Source organism: Sceloporus occidentalis, unplaced genomic scaffold, assembly GCF_023333645.1.
Source record: "Sceloporus occidentalis isolate IW3139 unplaced genomic scaffold, rSceOcc1.0.p SCAF_52, whole genome shotgun sequence".
Lineage (NCBI taxonomy): Eukaryota > Metazoa > Chordata > Lepidosauria > Squamata > Phrynosomatidae > Sceloporus > Sceloporus occidentalis.
Genome location: NW_028317032.1, coordinates 2,745,315 through 2,762,684, shown reverse-complemented (window position 1 = coordinate 2,762,684; position 17,370 = coordinate 2,745,315). Strand labels below are relative to the sequence as shown.

The window sequence follows — 17,370 nt, the reverse complement described above, 5'->3', positions numbered from 1 at the left end:
TGTAAAATATCCATTCTATTTAGTGTCAATTTTTTTAGTAAAGTCCAGAACTGCTGAGTTAAAGCCAAGAGAAAACTTCCAAACGCTATACTTTTAGTAATTCATATTTAATATGAAAATATTATTATATTATTATTATATTATTATGGTTGGTATGTGCTTGCCTCTAATTAATATCAGTATATGTGTGTATATATATATATATATATATATATATATAAAAAAAATATTTGGAATACAAATTGAATTCATTCTTTGCTTTTTAATATGTTAATTCATATCCTAAAGATCTCCCCCTTCTCCTTCCCTTTATCCAGTCTTTTTTTTTTTCTTTTTAAAAAACACTATTTAGCTGAAGGCTGATAATTCTCAATGAGTGGAAAGTCACACTTGAGTTCATTTTCCAACTTAACACTTTGCTGTCTCCTTTGAACTGCTGCATTTAAATTCCCACCTCAGATTTGGCAGGTCTCTATAAAAGGGTCTCCCTGCCCCAACCCCCTACAGATAACGTGGTTTACATCCCAAGCAAAGAAGGGTGTCATCTATTGCTCCTGCAACTTTGAAGGCTGCTGGAGATACCCCTGGTCTGCTTATGGAAACGCTACATCAGCACATAATAAAGATGGAAGAGGACTATACTTTGGGTTCAGACTCAGACCCAGATGCTGCTTATATGGCCAGCTCTTGGAACTGGAAAAACAATTCTGACAGCTATTCCTTTAGCCAAACTCCATCCCCACAGAGCTTGTCTCCTGCTGCCTCCTTTGAGTCTCCCTCCTCTGGTTCCTCACAACCACCAGGCTTTGAGGAGATGTCCCTCAACGAGGAGATGGTGGCCTACAGACTTTTTCCTTGTTCTGCTCAATGTCAATATGAAGCTGTTAAAGGTACAGGAGAACAACCCAGGCGTGAACATGGTTACAAAGCATCGATGACAACTCAACGCAGGAGAAAGGCCAGCGAAAGGGAAAAAATGAGGATGAGGGCAATAGCTGATGCTCTTCATACCCTTCGCAGCAACTTACCCCCAACCTACAGCCAAGGTAGGCAGCCTCTTACCAAGATCCAGACCTTGAAGTGCACCATTTCCTACATCGAGGAGCTCACAAACATTCTCAATAATACCAAAGGGACATATTGATGCATCTGCTGAATCCCATAATGACTGTTTAAAACAAAATCTGGGTTATGGAAATCTAAGGACAGAAGTGACCTCTGAGCTCAATTGTTCTTCTAGAGGTGGACACACCTTTATGGAAGGTCTACCACAGAACACAAGGAACTGATCATTGCTGTGGATTTACGGACCAATATCTGGAGACTTTTGCTGATGAATGTAAAATACCTTTCACATGTGCCAAAATAGGAGAATGATTACAAGTGGGACTTGGTGTTGCAAAATAAGACCTCTGAAATAGTTTTTCATTGAGACTGTGTAATATGACAATTTTGCTGTATGCTGCTTGTTATGTTTTGTATATATGAAACTTGGTGGATCAGGACCTTATTGCACATTTCTTTTATTTGTACTTGTATTTATAGCTATATAGTTTTGATAATAAGCTTTAAATAAAAACAACATGATGAATCTAATTGTACCTCTCACAGTTAAGCTTTTGTGTTGCACAATAGTGGGCAAAAATGTGCTTGACTGATGGGTGTAAAGATAGAACTTGGGGTAATTGCAAGTAAAAACTTAGTTAAAAAGCTTGGTATAATGTGGCCACATATTCCATTTCTGCTATTAGGGACAGATTTGTGTTTTGCAATGTATATAAAAATAATATGAAGTCATATAACTCAATAACAGAGTTCCTTGTAGAAAGAATCTCCAGTAAAAAAAGAACAACATTTTTCTATCACTTTTTGGCCTCTATACTTTGCATTTCTATATAAATTCCTGAATTTTTTTAAAAAAAGGTTAATTACAGTAATATAAAGCCTTTGGGCAGAAAAAATGAAATATATTTTAACATTAAAACCTTATTGTCATAATAACCTTGTTTAGAATTTTATCTTCTAAATCATATCATCCCAATTTAATGCATTTAATTAAAAATAATCTTGACCATATTACATATATTGGTAATTTGTATCCAAATAATAATGGATTCTGTTAAAATTCTTACATTCTTACATAAATATTTCCTTGGACTTTTTGGTGAGGGGCTTCTCTCACTCTGGCACTTCAGGAGTTAATATACATGTGTTCATACTCCATAAATGTTTTTTATACCAAGTGTAAGTAGAGGAGAACATACATAGTACTTATATAGTGTAAAAAGGCTCCTGAAAAGGTAATTGTTACTGATTTATGATGTCCAACACCATGCCCAAGGGGGTATCCTAGTCTATGCCATCTATAAGAATGGTCTCCAAGGTCTCCATACTGTATGGACCACACATTGGGGTATGTTGTGCCTTTAAAGATGCACCCCACCTGTTGTATTCACTTCAAACCAGTGCATGTTTTATACTATTCCAGCTAGATAAGTTTATTATAATTATTTATTGTTTTATATAGCGCTGTACAATGGGTATGTCACAACAGGTAAGGATGGTCCTGCTCAAACGAGCTTACAATCTAGAGCTGCTATGTTCATTGAGTTTCAAAGTATACCCAGGGCTAATGATACGCTTTACTGGGGTTTCCTGGATGTATGGCCTATAACACACCTAAAGGCATGACATAGGTAGGAAACAAATCAAGGATCTTTTTAGAACCAAACTGTTGTTTAAAGGGCTTGGTTGCATCTTTTGGGCTAGACATGGGGCTGTATGTGTTGATTCATATAATAACGCTTGTGAGTGAACTGTTCCACTCGGCAAAGTATCCATTTACTTAGCCGTCTGTTTCAGGATCTAACTGCTGTACTCGCTAATATCCATCTCAAGGACCTCATGAATGTATCGCTAGGCCCTGTGAGAGGCCACAACTGATTGACTTTACTGTGTATCAGTGGTTTCCAATATACTCCTTGATCACTTTATGAATGCCTGGCAACACGTCGTTTTTTTCCTTTATATTTTGGAGTGATATGACTGAAGTACCCTCCATTTCTGGGCCAGGCCCCCACCCAATTTGCCTTAACCCAATAATGACAGACACCAGAAAAAGGGTTGAAAAGGCTGCAGCCAATTTTATTTATTAACTAAGCCATTGCCATGCAACCTTAGGCCTGACACCTTGTTGCATTAACAGGGCATAGACTACCAGAAACTGAACACATAAATATAATACAAAAAACTGTCTGCGCTTCTCACCCTAATAAAGTTGGCAACAAATATATAAACATGATATAAATGAGAGGTTTTGGTTATATGAATTTGCAAAAGCATAATTAAGCTCACCCGCCACGTCAAGGCGCACTCTCAATAGGGTGAGAACCTACTCTCACCTCCTACAGAGTGGGCACACAAAGCAGTTTATACGGCTACCAAAACCTTATTAATGTGTTGGGGGGGAGGGCGGGACAAACAACACAGGGTAAGGTGACTACCAAAAATTTGATGCCGAAGCCTAGTTCTACTCGGGATTCCAGTGAGGACCCACTTTGGCCATGCCAGCCCCCGCGGGCATGATGATGATGACCACGTGTGTTCCCCATTGTAAGAAGCCAGCAGAAATTTCTAACTCTGTTGTCTGTGAAAAATACTTCTTGCCTTGGTCGAGAACCAACTTGAGCCAATCTATCATTCCGTTTGAGCATGTTCTCTGCCGGTGTTCCACTGGGAATTCATATTGCAGATAGCCCTGCTGATCTGTCTTTTGTGTTTTACCAATTTCATAACATAAAACGCTTTCAGGAAATCTAAGAAAAATCAAAACCTTTAATGTGATGTGCATGGGGGCGATATATGATTTAATATTTGAATCCTGACAGAAAAAGGGTTTGGTGCTGCAGTCAACAGCTGTTGTGGCGGATGTTCCTTTCCGTGGGTTTATTATCTCGCACCTTCCGAAGGGAAAGTCACAAGGAGACTATATAATAAACGATTGATAGATAGAAGTAGCCCCAGCAATCGAGGGTGGTCTCATTGATGATTAAGGCTGTGATTTATGAGTCCAATAGCCTGTGTTTTTTGTTTTTTTACTCTGGCCAATTAGCATTTTCAAGGGGAAGAGACAGGCGTAGTTTTGTGGAAATGCTATTTTTACTTGTCACAACTGATGAGAGTTGGAGTCTGAGACAGCGGCAGTAACAGAGTTAGATACAGCTGAGGCTCTTCTACTATACTGCAAGTGTCAATAGCGTAGTGCAGAGAATTTACCGGAGTCAATTGGAGATGCTGTATATTGATCTACTGGGAATTTTAAGATTAATTTTAAGATTAATTTTGCAGCCAATTCTTTAAAGATTTTCCTAATTCCCATTGAGTTGTGCTTTAGTAATACACATATACCCAGGGCCGCCATCAGTTGTAAGGGCCCCGCTGCCCTGGGGAGTCTGCTTGGGGAGACAAAGTCTCCCTTTGTTTACTCTAAAAAAAAAACACCCCTTCATTATGGTATAGCCCAGGTTCCCTTAGCTCCTGTCAATTACCATTGATCTCCTTCTCCCTATTGGTCACTTACTATTTCCTATTGGCCAGCTTCCCTTAGATCTCACCCTTCATCCTACTGGCCTCTCTCCCATTCACTCTGATTTCTTTTACATCGGATTTTTAATGGCAATCAGAGGGTGTGATTCTGTTATTAGAAACAATTAGAATATGGAGTGTTGGTAACGTGTGACTAGTGTTAATGTGAAACGTGGTGCAGCGTGTGCTCCGCTGTACGACACATTGGCGAGTTTCTGCATGTTTAGGAATTTCAGGGGGTGCAGGTGGCAAAGTTCAATGCAAAGGTGTCAAGAGAGGGCTTTTGGTTACAGGGGTTGGTTTGCTGTAGGAAGTGGCATATTCTATGAATGAGAATGTGGTTTGGGTGGCACTTAAAGGGATTGTCAACCTAAACACTGCTTACACTCTAAATGTAGAGAATAAAACTGAATATCAAGCCACAGGTGATGTCATAAGAAAGAGCGACCACACATGTAAAACACATTTTTTTTGGTTATTTTATGTATTTGTAATCAATACTGCTAACAAAACGTATAGATCATTTTTTATTCTCTACATTCACAGTATAAGAAATATTTAAGCATCCGAGTCCCTTTAAGGCCTAGGAAGCATTAAAAAATATTCTCTGTGTGGACAATGCACTGTAATCATGAAAACACTTTAGGCTTCCCAGCGCCATCTTTGTGTGACGCTGTGTCAAGACTTGGGAAAGCTGGCCAGGTAGGAGCCCAGTGGCAGGGGATACCTGGGGCTCTGCCTGTAGTCTACAATAGATAATACCTGATTGGGTAATACAAACAGGACTGGTTTACATAGCAGAACAAGACAAGAACAGGATACAGGCTGTAGGTAATACATGGGTTGGAAAGTCTCTTGACAGGGCGCTGTGGACACAGCTGAAGCCTTATAAGGAGCGTTGCGGCTGGATGGCACCTCGGACTCGAATAGTGGGCAGGCACCCCGGACTCAGATCTGCAGGAGAACTTGAGACCCTTAGCCAGGGCACACAGCAGGAAGCCCTCAGACAGGTACACGGCAGGAAGCCCTCAGGCAATAAGATACCAAATCCGGTATCCAGGAGTATGGTCACAAACCAGCCAGATAAGAACCAAAACATCAGTGGGAAGCTGCTAGGAGAGCAGGACCATGCTATAGAGCCACAGAAGTATGTTGCTTACACTACAATGCAGAGGCCCAGACTGGATGGCAGGGCTACACCCAGGTAACATGGCTCAGCTGTCCAGAATAATCAGCAATGAGTGCATCTGGGAGAGAAGGTAGTGGCTGCAGGTAGGCTTGACGGTAGGTATACTTATCACATAGACCAGGCTGGCAGAGTGGAATCCTGACAAGCTGTTTGGGGACAAAGAAGACACTGAAAAGCTCTTTGTTGAAAAATTTGGCACTAGCAAGTGACAATTGTTTGGGCACTTTTGGGGCAAAGATGACATTTACTTCTACCTATGCACAGTGATAGGCACAAGGTGGATCGAGTTTACCATGAATGTTTACATACACTGTCTAAGTGAAGAATTGAGCTCCATACACCTGTTATCTGCAAAGCTGCAGCTCGGTCTTGAGGAGGAACTTTATGTTGAGCAACTCTAAACCTTTTTGTCTCTGCCCCTGCAGACTGATCATGACCCACGACTGTGGCCCATATATAATATAACCCTATTCTCCATTCTTATTTTTGTCAATACTGGAACCTTTGTGGGCTCAGATACAGTCACAATAGAAGCCACATTAGTTCACAGCACATGGAGTATGTGCTGTTTTATATTCATTTTATTTCATGCTTCACTGGCAATGATATCCTTAACAAATGACAATAGAAATGTCTCTTTTTCCTTTTTCTGCTGCGTTATATGCATTTACCGCATAGCACTTTCTCAATTTATATGCACAGGAAATTTGCAGGGCATATTTACAATAACTCGGTAACCACCGGCAATGCCCTTTATAAATATGCAAACGTTCTTCACAATGTGTCTTTCGGCTATATACAATTATGTACATAAAATAGGATGCTGACAAAATGAGATGCTCGCCTCAATTTTATGATTAGAATTTGATGTGCCTTATAAAGTGCTAGGCTTCTATCTAAGCTTTCAGCCAATACAAATCCCCCCAAAAAGTAATTTTTAAAAGAAGACAGGTTAGAAGTATGAATATTAGCTTATACTGGCCTAGGTCGATTAAGTCTTGACCTAGGGTGGCTGATCTGGGGGATGGTGACCCCTCTGCTGCAAACGCTCAGAGCAGATTGTAGTGTTTGGTGAGATGGAACGGTCTTTATGGTATTCTTCTCTGGCAGAGTAGATGGCAGAAGCATCATCCCAGCATCACCGTTACGGCAGCACTCAAACCTTGAAGAAGAATGCCAGAAAATAACTTGGACAAAACACTGAGAGGTCGTACCAGGCTTAATATACCCAGTGAATAATATGGACATTGGGAGCCCCCAGAAGTATAAAATAGAAGTGGGGAAAGAGTCATGTGCACATGGCCAGGCTCGGGATTAAAATTGACCCTAGCATTCAATGCCAGATGCCAACAAATGATGTAAATGCAGCAGCCTGCTCAATACCCCTTTTTACTCTTCAAACGGGCGCTTGTGTTGGCTTTTAAAGACAGGTGACCATCTACATCTGACACTGACCCAGGCATATACCTTGTTTGTCAGATGGACGCTTTGGGCCTGCCCATGTCTCTGTTGCTAATTATTATGCTAATTGTACATTGTTCATGTGGCCCGTGCCACTGATCTCGCTTTTGGTGAGGAACAATAGTCCTTCACTTTAATAACAGTACGAGTGGGTGAACTTGCCAGTGGCACAGCATGAGCCGAGCCGGGGCTGAGCTAGAAGTTAGGCCTGGCTCGTCAAGTCATAAATAAGCCAAGTCAGACTTGCCCACCAAGGGAGATCGTTTAAGCAAGCTTAACGCTGACTTGCACTACTCCCATCTAATGGATCGGAGCTGAGTTCTGCATTGGGTTTGAGTCTGTGTTCTTCCGGTTATATGCTATAGATTTAATATTTAACAAGGTTGTTGTGCACTAAATTTTTATCCCTATTTTGGGTAGACTAAGGCACATTTACCTTTGATGATTAATATCACCTTTTATGAGATTAATAAAACTCTAACCATTTTTTTAAAAATATCAGCCCATAGAGAAGCGCTATTAAATATGTGTCCATTCTCCAGGATCATGCATCGTGAAACAATTTATTGTATCCCATGATGTAAATATTGCAGCACCTGGGATGAAAATTGCTGCAGAATGTTTTCTCCGACCTCTATTGACTGATATAGGTGGTTCAAAGAGATGAAAAGATATTATGACGAAACCACAAAAAAACATAAGGTGACTTAAAAAGAAAAAAGACAAAAGCCGGATACTTAAACCAAAAATAAAATCAATAAAATATTAAAGCCTAAAATATCCTGAAAGCAGTCAAATTTTAGAGTAAGAAGCAAACTTTATTATGTTTATTATGAGTTATAACTGTTATAAAAAAGTGGTTGCCGGTGCAGGGGGTCTTCTGGAACCACCATTCGCCCTCCCTAGGCCTAAAGGCAGTGATCATTGCATGGGGCAGGTAACAAATTATGCCAACAGGTTGCCAGCTGATCTATAGTTAGATCAGCTAGCCGGCACATGCAGGGAATCAGACATTAAGCCACAGCCAGCCCCACCTATATACAAAATCAATAAAATAAATCACAAATAATAGAAAAAATTATAGCAAAATACCCTACCCTTACATTTTATAAACATTTTCATTTATAATGTTACTTGTTTAATGTTCCTTAATGTTTAATATATGTGTGTTCTTACATAGGTTACAGCAGATTCAGAATAAATTATGAATTTTGTTTGCAATATGGAGGTAACTTTGTATCAACTTTAAAATCAGCGATAGGGTAAAAGTGCGCTAATATCTACACACCAACATACAGTATAATCGGAGCGGAAAATACTTAACTTTATAATACAGTACGTGATCCAGGAACATAGAAAGCAAAAAAAAAAACAAAAAAAACAAACCACAATATATAGTGTAGTATACCCAATCAAAATGAAGGTATATTCACAATAGACCAATAGAGTGTTCACTGATTGTGTGCTGTCTGGTGGCCCGACTCTCCAGATGTCCCACCAAGGTTTGTTTTCTATATTGGGTCTTCTCTACCTGGTTTGGGTGTGAACCTCCACAAATCCCAGGGGCTAAGAGAAGAGTAGAATAAAAAACAACGAACTGGAATTCAACGTGTTAAATAAAAATAATAATAATAGTAATACTCCCCAATGTTAGCAGCTGCCGACAACACTCTTCCTCGAAGTGTTTTACATAGACAAGCAATACACCATGGCGCGCATAAACATAAGGGAAAAAATAAAAAACAACAATAGGGTAATAGGTGTTTACCTATTACACTATTGTTGTTTTTTGTTTTTTATTTTTTCCCTTATGTTTATGCGCGCCATGGTGTATTGCTTGTAGAAGAGTAGAATAGCCAGAAAGAAAATAATAAAAGAGAAGGAAGGAACAAAAAGGCCCTCATATGATGGGGAGAACACTTGTAAATAGGATATATATTCTTGAAATACATGTTTAACAGAGATCGAGCTGTTTGGTTAACAAAACTTGGGGCGAATGTTGGAGAATCTATAATCCCACGAAGCAAGCTTTTTTACGTGCTCTTAAAACCCTAGGACATGAGTGTGCATCTGCCTTTGGCATAATTATCTGGCCCCCATACTCTGAGGGAAGGTATCATGACTGCACAACGTGTTTCAACTCCACCAACTGGTACAATATATGAACTTATTGATAAATAGAGGGTCTTATCAGCTACATCCCTTTATGGGTTATTGTATATATGTCAGACGTGTGGCTCGTCTATAAATGAGTCATTCTTTGACGTTATTAGTGATCTGGAGCTTCAGCGGAAATTTCTGATTCGGTTTGGCTGAAATAGGCGCTAGGTGTGGATAACTCCTCCATGCTTGGGCAGTCCAGCTACTACTCCTCGGTTGGCCTGGTTGGGCTTGGTACATCATGCCATCTGTTAGACTCATGTTAGCCTGGGGGTGTCTCATTCTATGTTGCCCGCGTGCTTGCGGGAGGAGGCAGCTATAGCTCTCGGAGAGACTTATTATTCTCTTGAGTTAAGTGCAAACCCGCTCTTGCCTTTAGATACCCACAGGGAGAATGGGAACCCCTGTCTGTAAATAACCCAATACCTTTGGAGGTGTTCAGTCTTTTCTTCGCTGGAGCATCTGTGAACACTTGTATTTCTATGCCATTGAGGGTAGGAGTGGAATGTCCGACAGGTCTGTGTGAGTTTGGTAGTGATCTCTCTATGGTCTCTGTGTCCTGATTTCAGCTACGTTCCTCTTCAGTTCACTTAGTCCCCTTTGGTTGCTATTTTGCAGGTCAGCTTTCACTGAATTTGGCCTGTTGGTGAGGTGACCTCGCTTTTTATCTCGCTTTTGTTTGGGCCTCATGGAGGAGCTACGCTAGTTAGTGTTCATCTTGGATCCCCCCTTAAATAATTTTATATTTAAAAAAAACAGCCCTAAAATAAATAAATTATAACATAGAAAAAAAAAATGTCGACTGAAGTTCCCTTATATCAATAATGAACTAATACTACATACACTACAGCTTCTCCAATCCAGCCGTGAATTGTCTGCGCTACACTATGGACGCTTGCAGTATGGTAGATGAGCCTCCATGTCAGCCTCACCATTGTAACTGTCACTGACTATCTCACACTCCAACTCTCATTGGTCCGTAGCCGTTACTGACAAGTTAAAAGGGTGTCAGCACACATATATCTATTGTTTTTTGGGCTACTTCTACCTTTCAGTAATTTATATGCACCCTCCTACAGTCCCTTCCCACTGTACCTCATCAATGAGCACCAAAACAGGTTGTGATGGTATCAAAATGTGGCAAACAAATTAATGCAAATTTAGGAGATTTCGCCATTCGGTTTCGTTTACTTAGTTGGGAACCCCCCTCGTTATTGGGGATTTGTACAAATGCCCGAAACTGGCAAATTTCAGTAAAAATAAAGTTTCTAAGAATTCAACTGCACGACAGTACTAAGTCAACGGAGCATTGACATCATTAAAGAGTACAACGCTTCAAGTCTCTGTTTGTGTTTGCTGCTATTTAAAATGGATATATCTGTTACCGGTTAACATCTATATCCTTTGAAAGACATTTACAATGTATACAAAGCAAGTGTTTGGCAAATTATATGGTATTGTTTTGTTCTTTACTGGTTTAAATGACTGTCGGTTGCCATGGCACAAAAGCATTACATAACAAAGACACTTGATAACAATAACAAATAAAAAAATGATTTTATTTTATTTTTTAAGCCAATTATTTACACATTTGTTCTGCGTATGGATGTTGATGAGGTGTTAGTAAGGGTTGTGAAACAAAACGACACTGGTTTGTTTTACTTGTACATCTGTATCTGAATAAACGTCATTCTCTGGAAAAATAACGAGACAAGTTTAGAAGAAGTGGGGAGGAAGAAGGACCTACACTGAATAAGTAAAACATTTATTTAATTTTAACTAAAATGATTGCTAGGTTCTATGTGTAAACACTCAAACTACAGCCTAGACAGACAGCGGCGTAATTACAAGGGTCAAGGGGGCCTGTTCCTGTAGTTAGAGCATGAATGTCTACGTATAAGTATATGTGTGCATGAATGTCTACGTATAAGTATATGTGTGCATGAATGTCTACGTATACGTGTATGGGGGCATACATTTATATGTATGTGTGTGAGCATAAATATTTATGTATAAGTGTGTGTGAGCATGAATGTGTAGGTATAAGTGTGCGTGTGCATGAATGTGTATGTAATTTTGTTTTTATCGCTTGACCTTTTTTAACTGTTAAAGTACCAGACTGCTCCCTTTTAAAAGCAATCCCCATGATGTATAGTGAGCCATATAGATGTGTGCCGATAGATTACTAGACTTTTATTTATATGCGTTGGTGGTAGAATGCTAAAACTATACAACATCTCTAAAAATGTCAAAAGCGAGAACTGTTATGCAAAGTAGGTAATAAACCTCAGTGGACTGGAAAGTGATTAATTCTCAGAAAAATCATAACATTTGATGCGTTGCTCGAAAGTTATATCTGTTAATATGCTTGCCCAAGGTCGGCTTGTGGTTATTTAGAATCCCTTGATCATTCGTTACAATATTACTATATATTACAAGTTGTGTGTGTATGGCATTTTAACAAAATAATGTCACACTGATTTAACGTCAGCTGTATGTCCATGTTTCCAAATTGCAATCTGAAGATTCGCGGTTATAATTTATCCTACCTAGAATATTTTCACACCTCTTCCAACAAATAAATAACCTTTTTTTTTTTCTCATTGTAGTGGTTAAATAGCAGAAATGAAAACATCCTTTGCTTGCTCAATATCTATAGAATGCTCCCTATTTTGGCAATGATATAACTTAATATTTCGTTCTTATTTTATTTCTGTATGAATCTGTATGTCGGGTGCTCTGTCCAACAATAAGACTTAATTGATTATTACATCTTATATATATAAAACAAACGGGGGGGGGGGGACACAAATTATGTATTAAAATTTACAATATTTTACCACTAAAACACAACTCACGTAAACCTACAGTACAGAACGAGAGGGACCTGGCCTTGGAGCTTACAATCTATTACAAGCCTATGATTTATTGAGCTTATATTTCAGGGGCGTCCAACATGCGGCCCGCTTGAGGTGCGGCCCGCGTAAGATCAGCAGCCAGGGCAACCGATCTTATGCGGGCCGCACCTCGAGCCCGGCTACAACAAGAGCCCTGCTACTTACCTGTGGGAGGGTCTTTTGTACTGCACAGAGGAAGCGGAACCCAGCAGAGTTCACGTGACATCACATGACTCTGCTCCAGTCCTGCTTCCTCTGTGCAGTACCAGAGAACGCAGAGGGAGGCTGCGCCCTCTGCTGAAGTCTGTGAGCGGCATAGAGGAGCTGCAGTGCAGGTAAGGGGGTGGGGAGGGTGTTTGAATCAGTATGATTGAGGGAATGAATCTGTGAATGAATGAGTATATGAATGAATGAGTGTGTGTGATAGCATGGATGAGTAAGTGCTGGAACCTAGGCATGATGGGACTGTGATTGCTGTTAGCAATCACACTCCCACCATGCCAAGTCAGCCAGTACATGATGAAACCTGGCTAGCTGCCCCCTTGTGTATTGATGCTGCCAGCAGTATGGGGTCTGCACATCACTTACAGCCACCCTGTACCAGCATGTACTGGCTGGCTTGGCATGATAGGAGTGTGATTGCTAACAGCAATCACACCAAGCACAGTCCCATCATGCCTAGGTACCGGCATTTGCTGGTTGCCTGGGTATGATAGTAGTGTGATTGCTGTAAGCAATCACACTCCTATCATGCCAAGTCATTTTGCATTTTTTTTTTGTCCAATTGTGGTGTGTTACCTACTTTTATTCAAAATGTGAGTTTTTATTATTATTTTTAAAGGTGGGGGGTCATTTTCGGTTTTGGAACCGTGAATGTTTTGGTCTAGAATTTTCATTTTGGTGCATCCCTAGAATAAATAGAACTATTTCATTTTTACTTATCCAGAATCCTGAATTTGTAGTCACAAAACTTTCTAGGCCCAGAAATCAGTGAAAGGAAAAGTAAAGGTTTTGTGTCATTTACTTTATTTTAATCTGCATATCTTATTAAAGGCCATATGTTCTCACAGTGAAAAATGAGTGCGGCCCTCGCACGTATACAATTCTGATGAAGTGGCCCACTGCAGAAAAAACTTGGACACCCCTGTTATATTTGTAAAGTGATACGTTCAATGGGGGTTTGCCATCTTTAAAGGGTTAAGAAAGGGAATGCCTGAACACGTAATACAATAAATTAGCAATTTTTTTTTTTTTAGTCTAGGGTGGAATTAACGCGAGACGATCCCATAAAACTAGAAAGTCTGTATTTTGTCATCCTGAAATAGCACGGCCCATCTCTTTTTAATAAGGCTTCAAATCCTTTATTTATTTATTTATTTATTCGGAAAGGTGTTACGGGTTCCTTGAAAAGTGTTTGTGGTTTATCACTAAAGGTGATACCGGAGGAAGGGAGAGTGCGAGAAACACTTCCTGATAAACACGTTAAACTCTTCAAAGGGCTGCAGCGCCTCGGCTAATAAAGTACTGGGAAGGACTCTCTTCTCCGCTTACTGTGGATGCAGTTCCACTTAGGAACAAATGACCTGCATTGGCACCGGGGTAACTCGACACGTAATAGATTGTAAGCTCACGAGAGCAGGAAACACTTTACCCTCAGGTACCAGTAAGTCTCAACGTGTTAATCTTATTCTCACATTGTATATTGTCATTTTTAATGTTATTGTTAATTTTCACTAGCCCCAATGGAACGCGCCGGAGTCCAATCAATAAATGTAATGGTCTGCGAGGCGGATACATCAAAAAGCCCAATTGTGTTGATTTCTCGATGATACAACAATGGAAGAATTAAAACAATGACAGCATGGTTGCTGTATGTTTACAAAGCTCGTGAGTTCGTGAAATTAATATTTTTTGGCATCACAAGCAATGTGAAAAGTGGCTGCCCCAGGAAGCTGAGCTTGATGAGAGTGGCAGTTCAATGTCAGCGCTGGGGCACATGATGCCAAATCCTAGTTCTACCAAAATATGCCCGATGATTTAAGTCACCATCAACTGACAAAAGCTACAAGAAGAAATGCAGCGAATTGCATCCAGTGCTGGGTATCTTGGCATAAATTGCCCCTTGACCCATTCACTGCCAGTGGGGTGTGTGACGCACTGTATGGCGCTGTTCACTCAGCTGTCACCAAGCGTGGACTGACATAATATGGTTACCTTAACCCCTTAATGACAAAGCCCTTAATGACAAAATGCATTGTTTTCAATGGGTTTAGGGACCACCCATTGTCCTTAAGTGGTTAATATTAAAGCCTTAACATCTCTTTTCTCTATACGTAAATGTTTCTCTTTTTTGTGATTTTTTTTTTTAATTTTGTGAATAATGTCTTTATTTAATGTTTTTTTACGGATAAGGCAGTAAAACTTACATCTCCACCTATCTCTCCAGATTGAAAAAGCATGAATGGTATTAGCTTTCATACATGGCTACCGGTAACCTTATATATAATTGTAACAAACAATTTTATATAAGGCATTGAAACAGTTAACTCTGTTGGTGGCAAAACCATCCACTTTTGCGCCTTTCAGCCCCAAATACATCAATCGAGTGTCTCAATGGTAAAAGGCATATCACTGACTGACGCTGTGCCTCAAAAAAAAAAAACTAGAAATGACAAACAAAATAAAACATGAAGTTTATATTACATTATTAAAAATGTATGGTCTGGAAAAAAATAAAAAAATAAAACTAATCACGTTTATGTAAAATCAGTTCAGATGGCGTTCAATATCCAAAACGTATTAATAATGTATTTTCCGCTTCACTTAGACAGTGGAAAAGCATATACTGTATATTGAATAACAATATATCCAATAACATTTTCAAATTGCAAACACATTTTAGGTGAAATAGGAGGGAAAGACTTATTTTTTTTATTTTATCCAATGTCCAACAAATGAATGCATTTGGTTATTATACCTGTAAAAAAAACAAAGTTCTGTGTTCTATCCTTCCAAGACATCAGAGGCTCCAGGTCCTGAGTTCTTATCACGTAATTAACATATATTTCATTTAATGCTTATCACTTTTGAGAAATGCAAGGATAGGTGGATGTTTATATAGAAATGAGAGAAAAATCACACTCTTCTTATCTCTTACGGTGTCTTTTGATCTCCTGTCATGTCTTGTGTCCACTATAACAGTTAAAGCGCCATTATATAGGCATTATTATGTTTTAAAATAATTGCCTTTTTAACTCTTGGTTTAGTAGTTCCAACTTTTTTAACAGAAGAATAAGATAAAAGCTATTTAATGCCGGTTTTCGAAATCCAGTATTTGAAGGCTGGCGAAAACCTGAGAGTCCTAATTATCCCTTTTTCTTAATCAAATGGCCAGGGCTGAATTAAAAATGTTTTATTTATTTTTTAATTAGCGTTGCTTGATTATATAGTACCTTGAGAAATAACAAAACTCTGGAAGAATCTTGGCTGAATCATATAATAATTACAGATGTTTCTGGGTTCCACTGATGGTCCACAGAAGAGCTATAATTAGCAGGAGAGATTCAGGCCGGGACACCGGGCAAAATACTCCCCGGTCTCACACTCTGCATTACAAAGCGATGCTGTTACGGGCGAATGTAAGCGCTGATCCCAGACAGAATAACTGCCGACGTCTCTTCCAGTAAATAAAATAAACATTCTTCTGAGCGTTGCTTTATTTTACAGAGCGCGAGGATAACGATGATGATAATCGGCTATTATAGAAAATAAATCTTCGTCTCAATGTTTTAGGACAATAATAGAAATACTGAAATCATGAGATAAAGATATTTAAGGTTCACAATTTCAAGCAGAGAAGGAAACAAACAAGAAAAAAACTCTAATGTCACATTAACCGAAGCACATAAAAACTGATTTCTCATACACATCTTACCGTTCCCTAAGGACCCGCATTTATACCAGCACCCCCCCCCAAAAAGGAACCCATAAATTGTGTCTCAGAATACTTTCCCTAATTAAATCTCATTTACATCGCACTTTTATTTCCCCATTGGCTTTGTCCCCGTCCCCTCTAAGAAACGGCATGTACGGCATAATGATCTCAGGGCAATTACTTGCAAAATGAAGACCATTGCTAAACGATCTAAACCACAGGTAGAGACTTTATACGCGCATCTAGAACTCGATGTACAACAAACATTGGGTAATCGTACTTCAAGCTGCCTCCAACACTCTCCAAAGACAAATGAAGACCTCCGCAAATATGGTATAAACGTGAATGTGTATAGGTTATAGACATACTCGCCCGATCTGTCGCTCTACTGGCCGCATATGCCCGTCCACACATCAAGCATACAAACTTTGGCGTGGATGCGCAGACCCATTTAAAGGAGTACCAGGGCCACCAAGTCATCCCCAGGCTAGACCTGCGCATAAATATTTTACAGGATTGTTATAGACCACAAGCTAGGAAACAATGTGCAATGTCAGTCTGCGGTTGCCAAGGCCAGTAAGGTATTGTCGTGTATAAAAAGGGGCATCAAGTCGCGGGATAAAGATATAATTTTGCCTCTGTATAAATCAATGGTAAGGCCGCACCTTAAATATGCTGTGCAATTTTGGGCACCTATTCTAAAGGATATTATAGCACTGGAAAAGGTGCACAGGCGGCAGGGCCGGCCCAAGACCAAAAAAAAAAAAAAAAAAAAAAAAAAAAAAGTTTAAAATGCCGCCCCCCCTTCCCATTATCTACCCTTCCTCTCCCTCCCTCCCATCTACCCCCCTTGTACTTACCTTTCAGCACTCTTGCGGCGAGTCTCCCTGTTCGGTCTCGGTGCCGGCTTGTAATGCTGAGCGCCGGAAATGTCATCTTCCGGCATTGAGACCGAACAGGGAGACTCGCCGCAGAAGAGAGAGCGGGTACTGATAGCTTGGTAAGCGAAAACCACCCGGCGCCCCTTTTTTTTTTTTTTTTTTAAAAAGCAAAAGAAACGGGTTGGGGCGGCAAAGTGCTGCCCCTTCAAAAGCGCCGCCTGGAGCAGTTGCCCCACTCGGCTCCATTGTCGGGCCGGCCCTGAC

At 39.8% G+C, this 17,370-nt stretch overlaps 1 protein-coding gene across 1 annotated transcript; it reads left to right on the top strand.

Annotated features, from left to right (window-relative positions):
* The first annotated feature begins 595 nt into the window (after nt 1-595).
* LOC149288337 (mesogenin-1-like) lies at nt 596-1,144 on the top strand. Its single transcript, XM_089491879.1, has one exon. The coding sequence runs from the start codon at nt 596-598 to the stop codon at nt 1,142-1,144; it is 549 nt and encodes a 182-aa protein (XP_089348005.1).
* The last annotated feature ends 16,226 nt before the right edge of the window (nt 1,145-17,370 follow it).